This window comes from Eschrichtius robustus, chromosome 2 (assembly GCF_028021215.1).
Source record: "Eschrichtius robustus isolate mEscRob2 chromosome 2, mEscRob2.pri, whole genome shotgun sequence".
Lineage (NCBI taxonomy): Eukaryota > Metazoa > Chordata > Mammalia > Artiodactyla > Eschrichtiidae > Eschrichtius > Eschrichtius robustus.
This window is the reverse complement of record NC_090825.1, coordinates 130625796-130641317: the sequence shown is the minus strand read 5'-3', so window position 1 is coordinate 130641317 and position 15522 is coordinate 130625796. Positions and strand designations below refer to the sequence as shown.

The 15522-nt window shown below is 47.1% G+C and overlaps 1 protein-coding gene across 4 annotated transcripts in view; it reads right to left on the bottom strand.

The window, feature by feature from the left end:
* Positions 1–2549: 2549 nt before the first annotated feature.
* Positions 2550–15522, bottom strand: part of GALNT10 (polypeptide N-acetylgalactosaminyltransferase 10) — a 335391-nt gene continuing 322418 nt past the window's right edge. For all 4 annotated transcript variants that reach the window (XM_068536263.1, XM_068536262.1, XM_068536260.1 and 1 more), the window contains 4 exons: positions 11619–11840; positions 9334–9450; positions 5214–5363; positions 2550–4721 (listed from right to left, as the gene is read on the bottom strand). In XM_068536263.1, coding sequence (XP_068392364.1) covers positions 4563–4721; positions 5214–5363; positions 9334–9450; positions 11619–11840 — 648 coding nt within the window. In that variant the 3' untranslated portion in view covers positions 2550–4562. The remainder of the gene's footprint in view (positions 4722–5213; positions 5364–9333; positions 9451–11618; positions 11841–15522) is intronic.

Sequence of the window (15522 nt, the reverse complement as noted above, 5' to 3'; positions counted from 1 at the left end):
TGGGACCTAGCTAGGGGGCAGGATTTGCACAAGATCTCACCGAGTCTGTTGCAGAGCCGGGCCAACCAGTGTTCTTTCCACTACATGGTATTACATAATTGAATACTCAGAAGCATCACAATGCTTTGGTAAGCAGGGACTTGTGGCTCATGGGTGAACATAAGACATGAGCTAAGCCTGTTTCATATTTTCACTGAAATCCTCCACTCGTGGGTGTGGTCTTTGGGTGTAAGACCCTTTGTGGGCTACCCCACCTAAGTCTGTGAACTCCTTCCTGCCTCAGGGCCTTTGCACTGCCTGTTCCCTTTGCCCGGAATGCTCCTCCACCAAACTGCCTCTTGGCTCATACTCCCTCCTCATATCATCCAGCTCTCACAGAGGCATTCCCTGACTATCCTACCTCACGTTGATCCCTACCCCAGTCTCTAAAATACCTTGTTTATATCCTTTATAGCCCTATTCACACCTGAAATCATCGCGGTGAGTTGTTTGAGGCCTGCCTTCCTCTCTAGAACGATGGCTGTTGGGAATTTATTCTGGACCTAGCAGAGGCCCTGGGCACTGAGCGGGTGCTCGACGAATACACGGGGAGTGATGGACTGGAGAATGGCGCAGGACAAGGAATTAGCCAGAGACCACATTAGAGAAAAAGTCTGGAGGTTTACTCAACAACAGTCACAATCACAGTTGTACATGGTAAGTCAGGTCTTCACAAAGGCTCACTTTTCCAGGCAGGAGATGAGAGGTTGGCGGTCTCGAGCTTTCTCTATGGAATCCCAGGTCTGACTTCTCAAATATTCCTTGCTTGTAATCCCTTTGGGATCCACCTTCAAGCCTGTAACAGAGCAGGACCCTGACCTTGTTGGCTGGCATGGCTGAATCAAAGCCATTTTGGGAGTGGATGTTAAGAGGACCTTGTCGCTTGGAATGTAGGTCCAACTACCACCCCAAAGGTGACAGTGGGCCTTGGCTCAAGATCAAGTTTGAACAAACGTATTACTTGGATTTTCACAAAAATGCATCAGTTGAAAGCAGAAAACAATTCCAGGACAGAACTCACTCCTTGCCCTTCTCCCACACTTAGAAATCTTCAGAAAACTTAATTAAAAATGCATTGCCTTCTAAGAATTACAAAGGATCACCCAATCTGTGCAAACAAGGGATCCCTGAAGCAAGGAGTCCAGATTTCTCAGTTACTACTGTAAAGTGCTTCGCCACTCTTTTGAAACTTCAGAGACGAAAAGTAGAGATGCACAGAAAGAAACATGGTGCCATCTTCAAGGACATCACCTATTTCTTAAGGAGAAAAAGAAATTCAACAGGTGGCGAATATAATGTGGACTTTGGGAATCCAACAAGATTCAACAAGAACTACATCTTCAACAAGAACGGCTCTTCCTCCCCAGGTCCTAAGGTTGTATCTCCCATTAGATCTCTTTTGTGGATGTACTCCCTTCTGCCTCTGAGCTATTTCTTCCAAAAATAGGGAACTGATAGCTCCTGGACTGTTTTAAAAGTTGAAAGCTCCAACTGGAAGCACAAGGTGGAATGGCTTTTCACACATGTGCCTGCACGCTTAGCCACCTCCTCCAAGGCCTTGTACTGACAGTGAAGACGCTCTCTGCATTCCAAAATGTTGCTGGAGTCCCCCTTTGGAAAGGCTGCTGGTGGGCCACACAGGCATGATACTTTCTAGCCATACCCTGTTTTGTGACCTCATGCTCAGAAGAAAGGCTTTAAAGGAAAAAGGGTCCACATTCTCACCCATTACCTGGCTGACAGCACCTCCACAGGCTCCTGGCTGTTTGACTGACCATCAGCCGGGGTGGAGCAGGGACCTGGATCCTCGAGCCAGGTGGTTTTCCAAAATGAAGACAAAACAATGGGTGGCTAGTATGTGCGTTCAGTTGGCCAGTTAACAAATGGACTTCTCTCCTTCCTTCCTTGATTACAGGCTATGTCAAGTCTCGGCACCTACAGATGTGGGCTCAGCAATTACAAATGCCAGAGTGCTCGGAGGACCTGCCCATCCTTTGTTGAGGGTGCAAAACCAGACTCAAAAGGAGAACCAAAGGATGGAAAAGAGGACGACTGAGGACTGCCTGCCGCTGCTCCTGCTTTCCACATGCGTCCTGTCACCCACTTGGAGTGGGACCATTTGGAAACCTAGCCAGTGCTCCGCACGCCACCTGGGCGTGGGATTGGGGGCTGCAGGCGTGGCTTCCATACAGGGCCCTCTCCCAGGGGCTGCTGAGGCCCTTCTTGGCCACAGATTAAACGAGCCATCCAGTCACCCTTTAAATTTGGGGTGTTACTTGCATTAAACGGAATAACTTCTGGCCTCTGGCCCTTGGGAGGCATTGCTGTCTCAGATCCTGCTCTAGGCCCAACACCTCCTGCTTGAAATTAGACATTAAGACACACACACTCATCCAACAGGAACTGCACACACCACCAAAAATGTTTCCCCTCCCCCCCAACCCAGTCCCTTTATGTCTAGCAAGGCACTAGGAAATGATTCAAGTTTAGGGATTGGCTGTACATTTGCATTTTTTCTTTTTAAAAGGCACAGTTTTTATTTTAATGATGCTGAATTACTCTCTGATGATGAATCCTAACTCAGTTCTCCCAAATTGCGACACTCTTGTTATCCTAGATTCTGGAATGGGTCTCATCTTCGACTCCTTCCTACAGAGGGCCACTTCTAAGGATATAGACTCCCTTGGAAAAGACACCAGGGATCGACAAGCAGGCTTTGTAAGCACGGGGCCGCCTCTCCTGCGGGCAGGTGGCCAGAGCAGGGCTTGTGCTGAGGCAGAAGTGGAAGTGACACTTTGCCCGCTGCACGCTTAATCGGGGTGGTGGTGGCCGGGAGTGTTTACTTCCCTCCCCAGATAATTGACAGCCTTGAGATCAGCCAGCATCTCAAAGGCAGATTCGTGGCTCTGCTCCCAGATTTATGTCTCAGTTATTTCATTGGTAAATAACACAATTGAGAGGCTCGACTCTAATTGGAATACTGATTCAAGGACTTCCTGGGCTAGCTGGCAGAAGCCGTGGGCTGTAGACTGGGATTTCCATTTCTGAATCAGTGGGTGGCAGGCTGGGTACAGAAACACTTCCTATTAGTTTGGGAGCCCTCTGGGAGGCTGACACATAATTAACAAAGCAAAAGGTAAACACAAAGGACCGGAATGGAGCTAGGTGCCCGTCTGTTCATGGGACACTGGGATCTGTTCTCCACTGCAGCTGTGACCATGGTGGCAGGTGGCAGGGCTTCAGGTCTGGGCTGAGGACCGTGTCACACCAAGGCCTCCGGTAAGAGCTGATGGACACAGGTCCCCTGCCCCCTCCCCCAGCACTACCAACCTTGGACTTCACAGATTGTCTCTAGGCTGGGGGCTGCCTCGAATGTTTTACACTTGGCTGGCTAATCACAGCATCCTAGAAATCCATATTGGATGCTAGAATACCAGAATCCTATGTGGCATTCTAGTTTGTGATCACAGTACAGAGTTCTTTAAAAATTCTAGAATTCCATATGAGAACCAGAACCACGATGAGTCAGAGGCTAGGCATCGTGCCCATGGTCCACCCTGGAGGCCTGCGGACCTCACACCTCTGTTCCTCTCCTGAGGCAGGATATTGGCCGAGAGAGAGAGAGAGAGAGAGAGAGAGAGAGAGAGAGAGAGAGAGAGATGGAAGCACTGATGAGGGAAATTCAGCCAGAATTTCTCGTTTGGAGGTCTTTTACGGGGCCCGTGCCACAGGCCCAAGGCCATCTGAAACACAGTCCTGAAAAGCTGGTGGCTGGGCTGTCCTTGTGCCTGGAGAGCACTAAAATGGGCATTTCGAGTACCCTGAGAGCAAGGGGAGACATCCTGTCTGTCCACGGCTGCAAAGGAATATCTGCGGGTCGCGCTGCTGCCCCCAGGCCTGGCAGCTGGCCAGTGGTCAGTACTGAACACTCGGAGGGCCCGAGGCATGGCTTTCGACTGCATCTCCTGGGGCTGTGACAGAGAACAGACGCTGGGCAGGCAAAAATTCAAAAGCTGAAACCAGTGGCCCCAAGAAAGACTTTTTCCCTTCTGCTGCAGATGGGTGGCACTGGTGCTAAAAGCTGCCCCCCTACAGACAGAATTTGCCTCTCTCTCTGCAGGACTGTCATGTATGAGCCACCTGAAGGCTAGGCAGCCTCGGAGGACTCATTTTAGGGTGGTCTAGGGCTGCCCTGGCAGTCCTCCCGCATAATGCTCAAGGGAACGTGGTGACAAAGTTGAAAAGGCTCGCCTGGATTTCCATGATGCCGCCAGGGGTGCAGCAGGCTCTGCTCTAGAGCGGGGCCTCTTGTGTGGTCTGCTCTCTATCCCGCCTCCACCACTCGGGGCCTGCAGGGCCAGGCAGACACCTGGCCCAGCTTCAAGCGCCCCCTCTGCCCTGGCCCGGCTGGCCAGCAGCTTTTATGTGATGGAGTCCGCAGAAGCCCTGCCTCTCCTGGGAGAGGGAGGCTGCAGTGAATGCCGGAGAGGACACTGCCAGGCCTGCCACGGGAACGTGAAGGCTCAGTTGCTATTGAATTTTTCCAAGACTGTTGAGTTGGTGTGTTCAAACAGCCACTGCTGAGTGGGAGAGGAGGGGTTGCAGGTGTTCATGAAGATCCTGTGGTCATGTTCACTGCAGTCCATGCAACTGCCACTGACGGGGTGATACAGGGTCTGGTCCTGCAAAACAGGCAGGTTATCAGCCGGGCCACGCTGGGGAGGTGAACAAACAGCAGCAGCGGTAACAGCAAGGAGGCAGGGAGGCTCGCAGACCTGTCTGGCTCTCCTCTCGAGCACACAGTGGGCACTGCCCGCCTCCCTTGCAGCTGGCCTTGTCACGTGCCTGAGCTGTGCCCGCTGGGATGCGGGCAGAAGTGATGCCTGCCACTTCCGGGCCGGGGCCCTAATCACTGCCCATCTCCAGTCAAATTTCATTGGCTTTCAAGGTGGTTTTTTTTTAAGAAATGGGCTCAGCTGCCAACATTTAAGATTCTAGAGACTTCAAATAAAAAGCTGAATTTCTGCTTTCTCTTGATGACTGGAGAGTCGGGCATGGTAGGTCTGTGGAACAAAAGCGTGAGGGAGGGGCTCTGGGGAGCAGGAGTGAGGCACCACATTTTTTTTTTTTTTAAATCAAGCAGGCTTCCCTGTTTCCCCCACACCCTGTCTTACTTTGCGGTACTTCCACAGCTGGTTTCCCTTCATGCTGTGGCAGTCGTAGAGGGTGACGGGGCTGGTGTGGGAGATGGCGTCGAAGCAGAACTTCTTGGTGTGCTGGGGGTCTCCAGGCCGGATGTCCTCTCTCCAGGTGAAGGTGAACACCTGTACATACAGGCACATTGTGACGCAGGCAGCAAAGTTAGGGGACTCTCTTTTTTTGTAATTATGGGGAATTTTAAACACAGGGGTCCAGAAAAAAGTTTATTGACCACACCTGTCCCAGTGACCCAGCTGCGAGGATTACCAACTCACGGCAAATCTTGTTACAGCCTTACCCTCACCATATCCCACCCACACGTTATTTTGAAGCAAATCCTGGACATCTTACCACACCAGGTGTCATGACTTCAGTAAATGCCATGATAACAATGAAAAGTTACCACAGAATCTTCCATGTCATCAAATATCTTCAGTTCAAGTGTTCTCAGACTGCCTTACACGTTTCTTTTCACAGTCAGTCTGTTTGAATCAGGATCCAAACCAGGTTCACATATTGTATTTGGTCAATAAACTTTCTTTTCAGCAGCTTTACTGAACAATATTTGGCATGCGATAAATTGCCCACATTTAAAGTGTACAGTTTGATAAATTTTGACATAGTTGACACCTGTGAAACCATCATCATCATCAAGGTAGTGGACGTATCCATCACCCCAAAAGCACCCTCACACGCCTCTGTAATCTTTTCCTCCTGTCCCTCTCCACTCCTCATGCCCCTAGGCAATCACTCCTCTGCTTCCCATCACTAGAGATTAGTTCACAATTTCTTGAATTTTATATAAAAGGAATCAGACAGTATGTATTTTTTTGATCTGATTTATTTCACTCAACACAATTCTGTTGAGAGTCATCCATGTTATAACAACATTTATTAGTAGTTCATTCCTTGTTATGGTCAAGTATTATTTCACTGCATGGTACTCAGTTTACCTGTTCTTGGACATCTGGGTTGTTTTCAGTTTTTGGTTACTTCAAATAGAGCTGCTATGAACACGTGTGTACCAGCCATTGTATGGACGTATACATAATTTCTTCTCTCGTGGATAAATCCCTTGAAAAGGGATGGCTGGATCCATGTGTAACTTTCCAAGAAACTGCCAAACTGGTTTCCAAAGTGGTTGTACCAGTCGCATTCCCACCAGCGGTGTGTGCATGGTTCCAATTCATCTACATCCTTGCCAACCCTTGGTATGGTCAGTCTTTTTAATAGATTATCATTTTAATTTCCATTTCTCTAATAACTATGAAGTTAAGCATGTTTGATGTGTTTATTTGCCACTGACATGCCTTCTTTGCTAAAAATGTCTGTACATACCTTTTGCCCATTTTTAAATTGCATTGCTTATTTTCTTATTAAGTTTTGAGAAATTTTATACTCTAAATATAAGTTCTTTATCAGATATATGCTTTGTAAACATTTTCTCCCTGTCTGTGGCTTGCTTTTCTATTTTCTCAACAGTATCTTTTAAAGAACAGAAGTTTTTCATTTTGAAGAAGTCCAATTTATCAATTTTTTTCTTTTATGAATTGTCTTTTGGTGTTGTATCTAAGAAATCATGGCTTGGGTTACCAAGGTCACAAACAGTTGTGCCTATGTTTTCTTCTAAAATATTTTGTTTTAGGTTTTATGTTTAGGTCAATGCTCCATTTTGAGTTAATTTTTGTATATAGTCTAAGGTATTTATTGAAAAATTTTTTTTGCATATGGATATGCACCACTTGTTGAAAAGATTATATTTTGTGCACTAAATTTCCTTTGAACATCTGCAAAAGTTGGCTGTCCACATACGTGTGGGTCTATTTTTGGACTCTCTATTCTGTTCCATTTATCTTTCTTTATGTCAATATGACACCTTTAATTACTGACATTTTGATATATCTTGAAATCAGGTAGTGTTAGTCTTTAACTTTGTACTTCTTTTGAAATTTTGTTTTGGCTATTCTAGGTCCTGTCCATTTTCCATATGAATTTTAGAATCAGTTTTTCAATTTTTACAAAAAAGCCTACTAGAATGTTAGGATTCTGTTGAATTTATATATTTCTTTGGATAGAATTGATACCAATTATTGAGTCTACCAACCTATGAACATGGTATGTATCTTCATTTATTTAGAACTTCTTTAGTTTCTATCAGCAATGTTTTGTAGTTTTCAGTACACAGGTTTTTCACATCTTTTGTCAGTTTCACACCTGAGTATTTCATATTTTTTGTCATTGTAAATGCTTGTTCTTAATTTTAACTTCTGATTCTTCATTATTAGTATATAGAGAAACAACTGACTTTTGTATCATGCAACTTTGCTAAACTCAGCTATTAGTTCTGGTAGCTTCTCTGTAGATGTTATTGAATTTTCTACATAGATGATCACATACTCTGCAAATAAAGTCAGTTTTTGTTCTTTATTTCCCACCTGGATGAAATTATTTTTTTCTTGCCACAGGTTAGAACCTCCAGAACAGTGTCAAATAGAAATGATAAGGTTGGAGTCCCTGTCCTGTTCCTGATCTTAGTGGGAAAGCATTCAGATTTTTACCATGAAGTATGATGTTAGCTGTAGAATTTTTACAGATGCCCTTTATCAAGTTGAGGAAGTTCCTTTCTAGTCCTGGTTTGCTGAGAGTTTTTATTAGAAATGGATGTTAGATTTTGTCAAATGGTTTTTCTGGGTGTGCTGAGGTGATCATATGGTTTTCTCATTTTGTTAACGGTGAATCATATTGATTAATTTTCTAATGTTAAACCAACCATTCATTCCTGGGATAAATTACACTGAGCCATGATGTATTACCCTTTTCATATATTGTTGGATATAATTTTCTAAACTTTTGTTTAGAACTTTTGCATCATGTTCATGAGGGGTATTGCTCTGTGGTTTTCTTATAATGTTTTAGTCTGGTTTTGCTATTAAGGTAATGCTGGCCTCATAAAATAAGGTGGGACGTAGTCCCTCCTTTTCTGGAAGAGTTTCTGTAGAATCAGTAACTTATCTTCTTTAAGCATTTGAGAGGTTTCACCAGGAACTCTATCTGAGCCTGTAATTTTCTTTGTGGGAATATTTTCAACTACAATGTCAATTTCTTTGATAGAACCAGGGTGTTTTCCACTCGGGCTGGTGAGAACAGGCATTACTCCTGGCCCAGGTCAGTAAGAGGGCTGTATCACACCCCCATCATCACTGGCTCAGGACACCCAACGTGTGAGAGCCCCAGGACTTCTCCAGAACTCTTGGAAAGGACATGCCTTTCCACTGGGTGGCTGGCAGCCTATGCTGCTGGTGGTCACATCTGCCACCACATGGGAAGACAGCCAGGTTAAGAATGGAGCCAACAGAGAGGGAAGCAGAGCTGAGACCCTAGAGAGATCCTGATGACATCATCTAGACTTTTCAGTGACACAAGCCAGTAACTCCTTCTTTCTGTTGATGGCCACTTGGGCTGGGTGTCTGTCATTTGTAACCAATAGTCCAGACTGATGTGCAGGGTTCCTCTTTCCAAGGTGTTCAGGAGGCTCTTATAATGCGTACCCTGGGCTGACCTGTGACTCATCATTTGTTTTTTTTTTGGCTGTGCTATGTGAGATCTTAGCTCCCCGACCAGGGATCGAACCTGAGCCCCCTGAATTGGAAGCATGGAGTCTTTTTAAAAAATTTTTGGCTGCGTTGGGTCTCTTTGCTGCGCGTGGGCTTTCTCTAGTTGCGGCGAGTGGAGACTACTCTTCGTTGCGGTGCGTGGGCTTCTCACTGTGGTGGCTTCTCTTGTTGCAGAGCACAGGCTCTAGGGTGCACGGGCTTCAGTAGCTGTGGCACGCGGGCTTCAGTAGTTGTGGCACACAGGCTCAGTAGTTGTGGCGCATGGGCTTAGTTGCTCTGCGGCATGTGGGATCTTCCTGGAGCAGGGCTCGAACCCATGTCCCCTGCACTGGCAGGTGGATTCTTAACCACTGCGCCACCAGGGAAGTCCCGAGACTCGTCGTTGACCCATGGCCTCTCCCTGCCAGTCCTGACCATGTGAGTATTGCAGGCCGCGATGGCACAGAGAGCCCGACTACTGGTCCTGAGGAGCGGCCCTTACCTGCATGTTGTTCCAGGCGGCCTCCCCTCGGCCCCGGACGCAGCTCTCCAGCCTCAGTGGGGAGCCCAGGGCCCCATGCTTCGTGTCTGCACACAGCCCTGTGCCCACATTGCGGATCTGGACAAGAACGAAGCAAAGAGTGGACCAGTGAGCCACCTCGAGATACCTGCCTGGGCCCCTGCTGGGGTGGGGGGAGGGAACCAAGGCAGAGGCATCACATGGGCTGAGTGCTGAATTGTCCTAATAAAGCTTGCCCTGGGTTGGTGGGTGGGCCTTGAGCCTCTCAATAAAGGAACACAGAGAGCCGCTCTGCTAAACCCTGCTTTGTCCTAGAGCAGGCAGAGTCCTGGGGTGGTGGCGGGAGCCTGGAGGGGAGGGGCTGTTAAAAGGAGGACTCCCCGGCTCCTCTCCCAGAGAATCTGACCCAACAGGTCCAGGGATCAAATTTTTCCCTCATTCCAGGTGATCTAGAGACTATGCCTTGAAAACCACTCTAGAAAAGGTGTAGGGCCTTTGCCGTAGGGCCTTGGAGGCTCCGCCTTTCAGGGCGGGTGAATAGGAGGCTCCCAAGAGGAACAGTGGTCTCACTAAGGTGGGGGTGGCGTGCGGGGAGGAACACCGTGGGAGCTTGGCCAGCCAGCACGGACAGCAGGCAAGCCACCGTGCCAGGTGCTGGCATCACATCGTGCAGCTCCTACTTCACAGACATGGCTCCTCGTTCGACTGAGGGGTAGGGGGTGTCGGGGCTCAGAAAAGGCCAACTCCAATGTCCGGCTGCAGGGGTCTGACCACCCAGCTGCCGTGTTCTGCATCCACCACTGTGTCCGAGAGGAGGCCACGCTCCCCGGCGCCGCCCCCAGCCAGCGTTTGATGGAGGCAGGCCCACCCCCGGGGAGATGCGCGCTCCTCTGGCAGGTGATTTGGCCGGAAGACTGCCTGTTAACACGGCCAGACTTCCTTAGAGCCTCACTGCAGGCTGGGACCCTTCTTCCCCAGCATCACGGTCTGACGGCTCTCCCTGCCTCCCTGCTCAATTCTTTCCTCAGGCGTTGCCCCAGTAAGTCTCTTGCACGTCTAGTCCCATCTTGGTGTCTGCTCCTCGGAGGACCTGAACTAACACGGGGGAGAAAGCCAATAAAGCGGCAAAGAAATGAAGAGCTTCATGAGGGAAATCAAGATGACACCTTGTCTAGAAAACTCGTGCTGGTGTCGGGCGGGGCTAGGCAGATGGCTTAGTTGGGAACGGTCCCTCTAAGTTGCTGTGTGAACAAGTAACATCTGATGTTTCTGCCGGCCCAGCGCATGTCTCTCCTCCTCTGGTAAAAATGCCCTGATTTTCCACGGGGCCACGGCTCCTGGCCCATCCCGTGGCCAGGGCATCCATCCTACCCTTGCTTCCCCCCTCTTCCAATGGCCACAGTGATTGGTGCAGGATCCAAGGATAAGACTTCAATCCTGGACCTTTGCTGGCTCTACTACTGGGAAAGAGGTGTTTACTTTCTGCTGGGTTGGGCCAAGCTTGGGGTTTCTCGGCCTGAAGCTTCTGGGAGCCAATCAGAACTGGCTTCAGCTGCACAAAGAGGAACGCTGGTCAAAGACACAGGAGGGACTGGGGAGCCCTATCATGTCCTTTCTGTGATGCTTCCCTGGATGAGCCAACGACTTCAGCAGCAGATAACAGCACAGAAGCAAAGGGAAGGAGGGGGCAACCCACAGTTCCTTTCCCTTCAGTTCTTTCTCATTCATCAGTAAGCCCAAGGTAGAGACTGTTGATAGGACGTGTACATTATCAAGAAGTGAAATAAAAACAGCTGAGTTAGTTTTGTGCAGTGTTTCCATTGCTCTGGTAAAAAATACAAATGCATGGACAAGGCCTGAAATACAGACTGTGAAATTTCACCAACTGTACACGAGTTAAATGCTCTCACTGCCTTTAAAACTGGCACTGCAGAATATAAAGATGAATGGTAAAATTCACACTAATAATTTAAAGTTTTAATTTTTCTCTACTTATAACATTCAATAGCAAACAAACAAAAACACCACCACAAGGCTAAGAGAGACCACCGAAAGAAAGTAAAAAGTTTTATATTTTATACCTCTACTGGCACTTTTTAGATGACGATAAGTTTTTGTTTTTTTTTTTTAAATTTTTTTACTGAAATATAGTTGATTTCCAATGCTGTGTTACTGGCACTTTTTTCTCTGACCTTTGGACCTGGGGTCCGCACGTGCATTTTGTGCCGGGCCCCAATTCTGTGGCTTGCCTGGCCCTTCAGACTCACCTCACCCCACGCTGCGGCCGGGGGCTCCACAGGTGGGTAGAATTTGGGCAGGTCCCAGGCGATCTTGGTCATAAACCACTTGAAACTCTTGCAGTTAAGGGAGCTGCGGAGCTTTTTCTGGGCAGTTACATCTCCAGCGGAGAGGTGGCGGTACTCGGGCCGGCGCTGGTAAATGTGCTCCGCGTACTCGTCCATCCACACCTCTGCCACTCGCTTCAGGTTCTGGAAGGGATAGGCAGGTGCAAGGGTCAGGCTCTCCGAAGGGCGGAGAAAAGTGGGTGCAAAGGGTCCTGGAGGTGGAGGTCAACCTTTCTTATTTTATGCTGCATCAAGGACCAGAGCCCCACCGTGTTTTTAAGTCTTCTATATTTCTATTTATTATTTATGCATATTTTCAGGACTCTACAACTTACGGTTGAATAATACACTGCTGCTGGTTTTCTTGCCAATCTTGCATCCCCTCTTTTTCTACAGATCGCCTCCCACTGATTTTCCTTTGGGGACCCACCCCTGCCTATTATCTCCTGTGGCTGAAGGAAAGGCATGTGACCTAGCCTGGCCAATGGGAATATAGATAGCTCAGACATAGGGATTGGTCAGCAGTGGGCATGTGACCTGGGCCAAGCCAATCAGAATCAAGAGGCATCAGTCCCGGATTTTTTTTTTTTTTTTTTCCCGTTAACTATGGGGAAGAACTGCTGGGTAAGATCTGGTGGGGAAGATGCCGAGAGCTGCTGGGCCATTTGGAAAGCCTGTCCAAGGTTGAAGTCAACCCAGAATGAGGCAGAGCTGAGGGTTAGAGCCAGGAACACATTGCTTCTTTTGGTTCCTGAATCCAGCCATGTCTGAAGCCAGAACTACCTCAGAGCTTTCCATTTACATGAGTCAGTAAATTCCCTTTCTGCTTAACCCAATTTGAGTTGAGTTTTGTCACATTCAACTAAAAGTGCTGCCCAAGTTGCCTGGTAAAAACGAATTATAATTTGCAACCAGAAGGTAAAATTCCCTCAGCAGCTGGAATTTTTAACAATCCTTTGAGGTGTTAAGGTTGCTGCTACTTTGATTACAAAACACAAAGATAATCAATAAAAAATGACAACCATATTACTGGCAAGTAGAGGCAGCAGCAGGTGAGGAAACATCCTGTTTGTGAGTAGACTTGGAGAGAGAGGAAAAGTGAATTCTTCTGTGTAACTGTGATGAAAATCCCTCACTCCACCTGCAGTGTAGATCCCATCTGCTGAGAACCTCTTACTTTTCTTGGAAGAGCAAAGCATCAGGGTTCAGGGGAAATTCCCTGCTCCCAACATCTTCCTCCAACCCCAGGCTGTTGCCAGGATACCTCCCCCGCTTTAATTCTCTAGGCTTTATCATATCATTTTTCCCCTACTGCAATCCAGATTTCCTTCTGAAGGGTAAAAGCGAGTTAGCACTTTAGGCTGTTATCAATCACTCACACCTTAGTGTAAATGACTGCCCTAGAAGCAGAAGGTAAGGCTGCAGTTGGCAAATGTTTTCTGTACAGGGCGAGACAGTAAATATTTTAGGCTTTGCAGACCATGTGGTCTTAACTCTGATGTAGCTATAAAGCAGCCCTAGACACTACGTAAGTCAATGGGTGTGGGTGTCAAAATTTATGGACACTGAAGTTTGATTTTTTCATGTGTCACAAAATATTATTATTCTTTTGATTTTTTCCCCCCTCAGCTATTTAAAAATGTAAAAACCATTCTTAGCTTACAGGTCACACAAAAATAGTTTGCCAACTCCTGAGTAAGGAGGAAGGAAGCTCACAGGAGGAAGGCCCTGGTATCGAAGCCCAAATCCACCAACTCCTCACTTTTGCTGGCTCTGAGTTTGGGACTGGGAAACTACAAAATTTCCTTGCCGCTGTCTCATTTTTTCTGAGTGCTGAAGAGGTCAACAGTGGGTCAGAAGTCAGTTCAGGAACATTGTTATCCCCCCCAGGCCCCTGCACAGCAGAGGCTGGGTTTAATTTAAAACTGTGCCCAGAGGAAGCTGAAGGCCTAAGTGGGCCGGCGCATCTGAAGAGTCTCCTTTTCCTGCCCTGCCACCCAGGTCCTCTGGCTCACTGTCTGATTTGCTCAAGCCACAGGGACGATGAGAGACCACCGTGGTTTCTTCTCCAACCACAGGCAAGGATGGCCAATCTGACCAAGGAAAGGTGTTGAAATTCACCAGGATTCTTTTTAAAGGATCAAATCAAATAATATTCTAATTTTAAATGATACTTAAATTACTATTTTAATGAATATTGCATTTTCCAGACATGGCTTAGTAAGTCATTTCTCCCAGATCTTGAACTTTTGTACAGTTACTGGGCCAAAGTAAGGGACGTTTACTTTAAACGTAAAGTAAACTTTACGTTTATTTCTATTACCTCTCCCCTTGCTAGAGTCATGAAAAGGACTCTCGGATTTTAGCAGGCGGTGTGCTCCTCTTATCCCTACTCCTAACACCTTCCTAGTTCTGGGTCCAAGTCCTGTTTGAGGCCCCCCTGCTTTTCTTGAGTTTGGATCACAGAGAATTGTCCAGAATCTTGGAATAAGTCTCCACACAAAAATCAACTTTTGTTTTGCCAAGTTTGAGTGGGTTTCTGTTACTGCCTTCCCAAATACCCCTTGCCCAGAGGCACAGACGAGAAGGATCTTAGCACATTTAGTAAATAAATTAAGACTGGCTACTTCTTCTTGAGGCAGGCAAGCTGGTGGCCAGTTCATCCTTCCTGAATTGCTACTCCACTGCTCCCTGGCTATTTGTCCTTCTGGAATCTGTACACCTTTAGTAAGACTTTGGTTTCCCTCTTTAGCTGGCTCTCTTGGGGCTTTTAGGATACCTCTCCTCAAATCTATCAATACGATGTTCTAGGAGACAATACTCTAGAAGGATCTGGTTGTTAAAACACTGAACAAACATGTAAAATATGATCTGCAACTAAGAGAGGGTAGTTAGATACTGTAATAAAAAGTTAGGAGAGCTTGATTCAGGCACCTGTGGTCCTACCAACCTACATGGGCACTGCTCAGAATTAACTGGTTTAAAGTCAACAGGAGACTGATTCAGTACTGACAGGTGAAAAAAGGAGTTAAAATGTGAAAACACAGAATTCAGCTAAGACATTGAAATTAACTTTCCAGTCTTGCTAATATTGGTGCTGACACTAATACTGCTAATAACAATAGCAGTCGCTATTTAAAGGACAGCCACTCTGTGCCAGGCACTGGTCAGACCTAAGTGGGTTTGAATTCTGCCTCTAGTTTCTTTGTGTCTCTACATTTCACTGTCCTCATCTCTAAAATGAGTATTAAAAAAAAGTGAGGGGACTTCCCTGGTGGCGCAGTGGTTAAGAATCCGCCTGCCAATGCAGGGGACACGGGTTCGATCCCTGGTCCAGGAAGATCCCACATGCCGCGGAGCAACTGAGCCCGTGCGCCACAACTACTGAGCCCACGCTCTAGAGCCCATGCTCCGCAACAAAAAAAGAACATGATTCTGTTAACTCAGAGTAAAAAAAAAAAAAAAAAAAAAAAAAGTGAGAACTAAGTGAGATAAGTATGTAAGATGCTTTGCACAATGCCTGGCTCAGGAAGTTTTTAATGTGTTACTACAGTTCATCTATGGATCTATAAACAGGAGGTGGTGGTGTGTCTTTACTGGGCGAGTCTTATATCAATACATGACAGCTCTGGATAGGGAAAGGATGCTTTTGGGAGTGGTCCTGCTCAGGGGTCAGAGGTGTCCTAATGGTCCCACAGTCCCTAGTAGTTGGAAGAGTCGCAGTCTTGGGCTTACTGAGCGACTCCGCGGTTTTCCCGCCTGGCTCCTTCCTCTGGGGTTGCCAACGGTATTTCAGATGAAACGTGATTCCTGCCTCTCCTGCTGA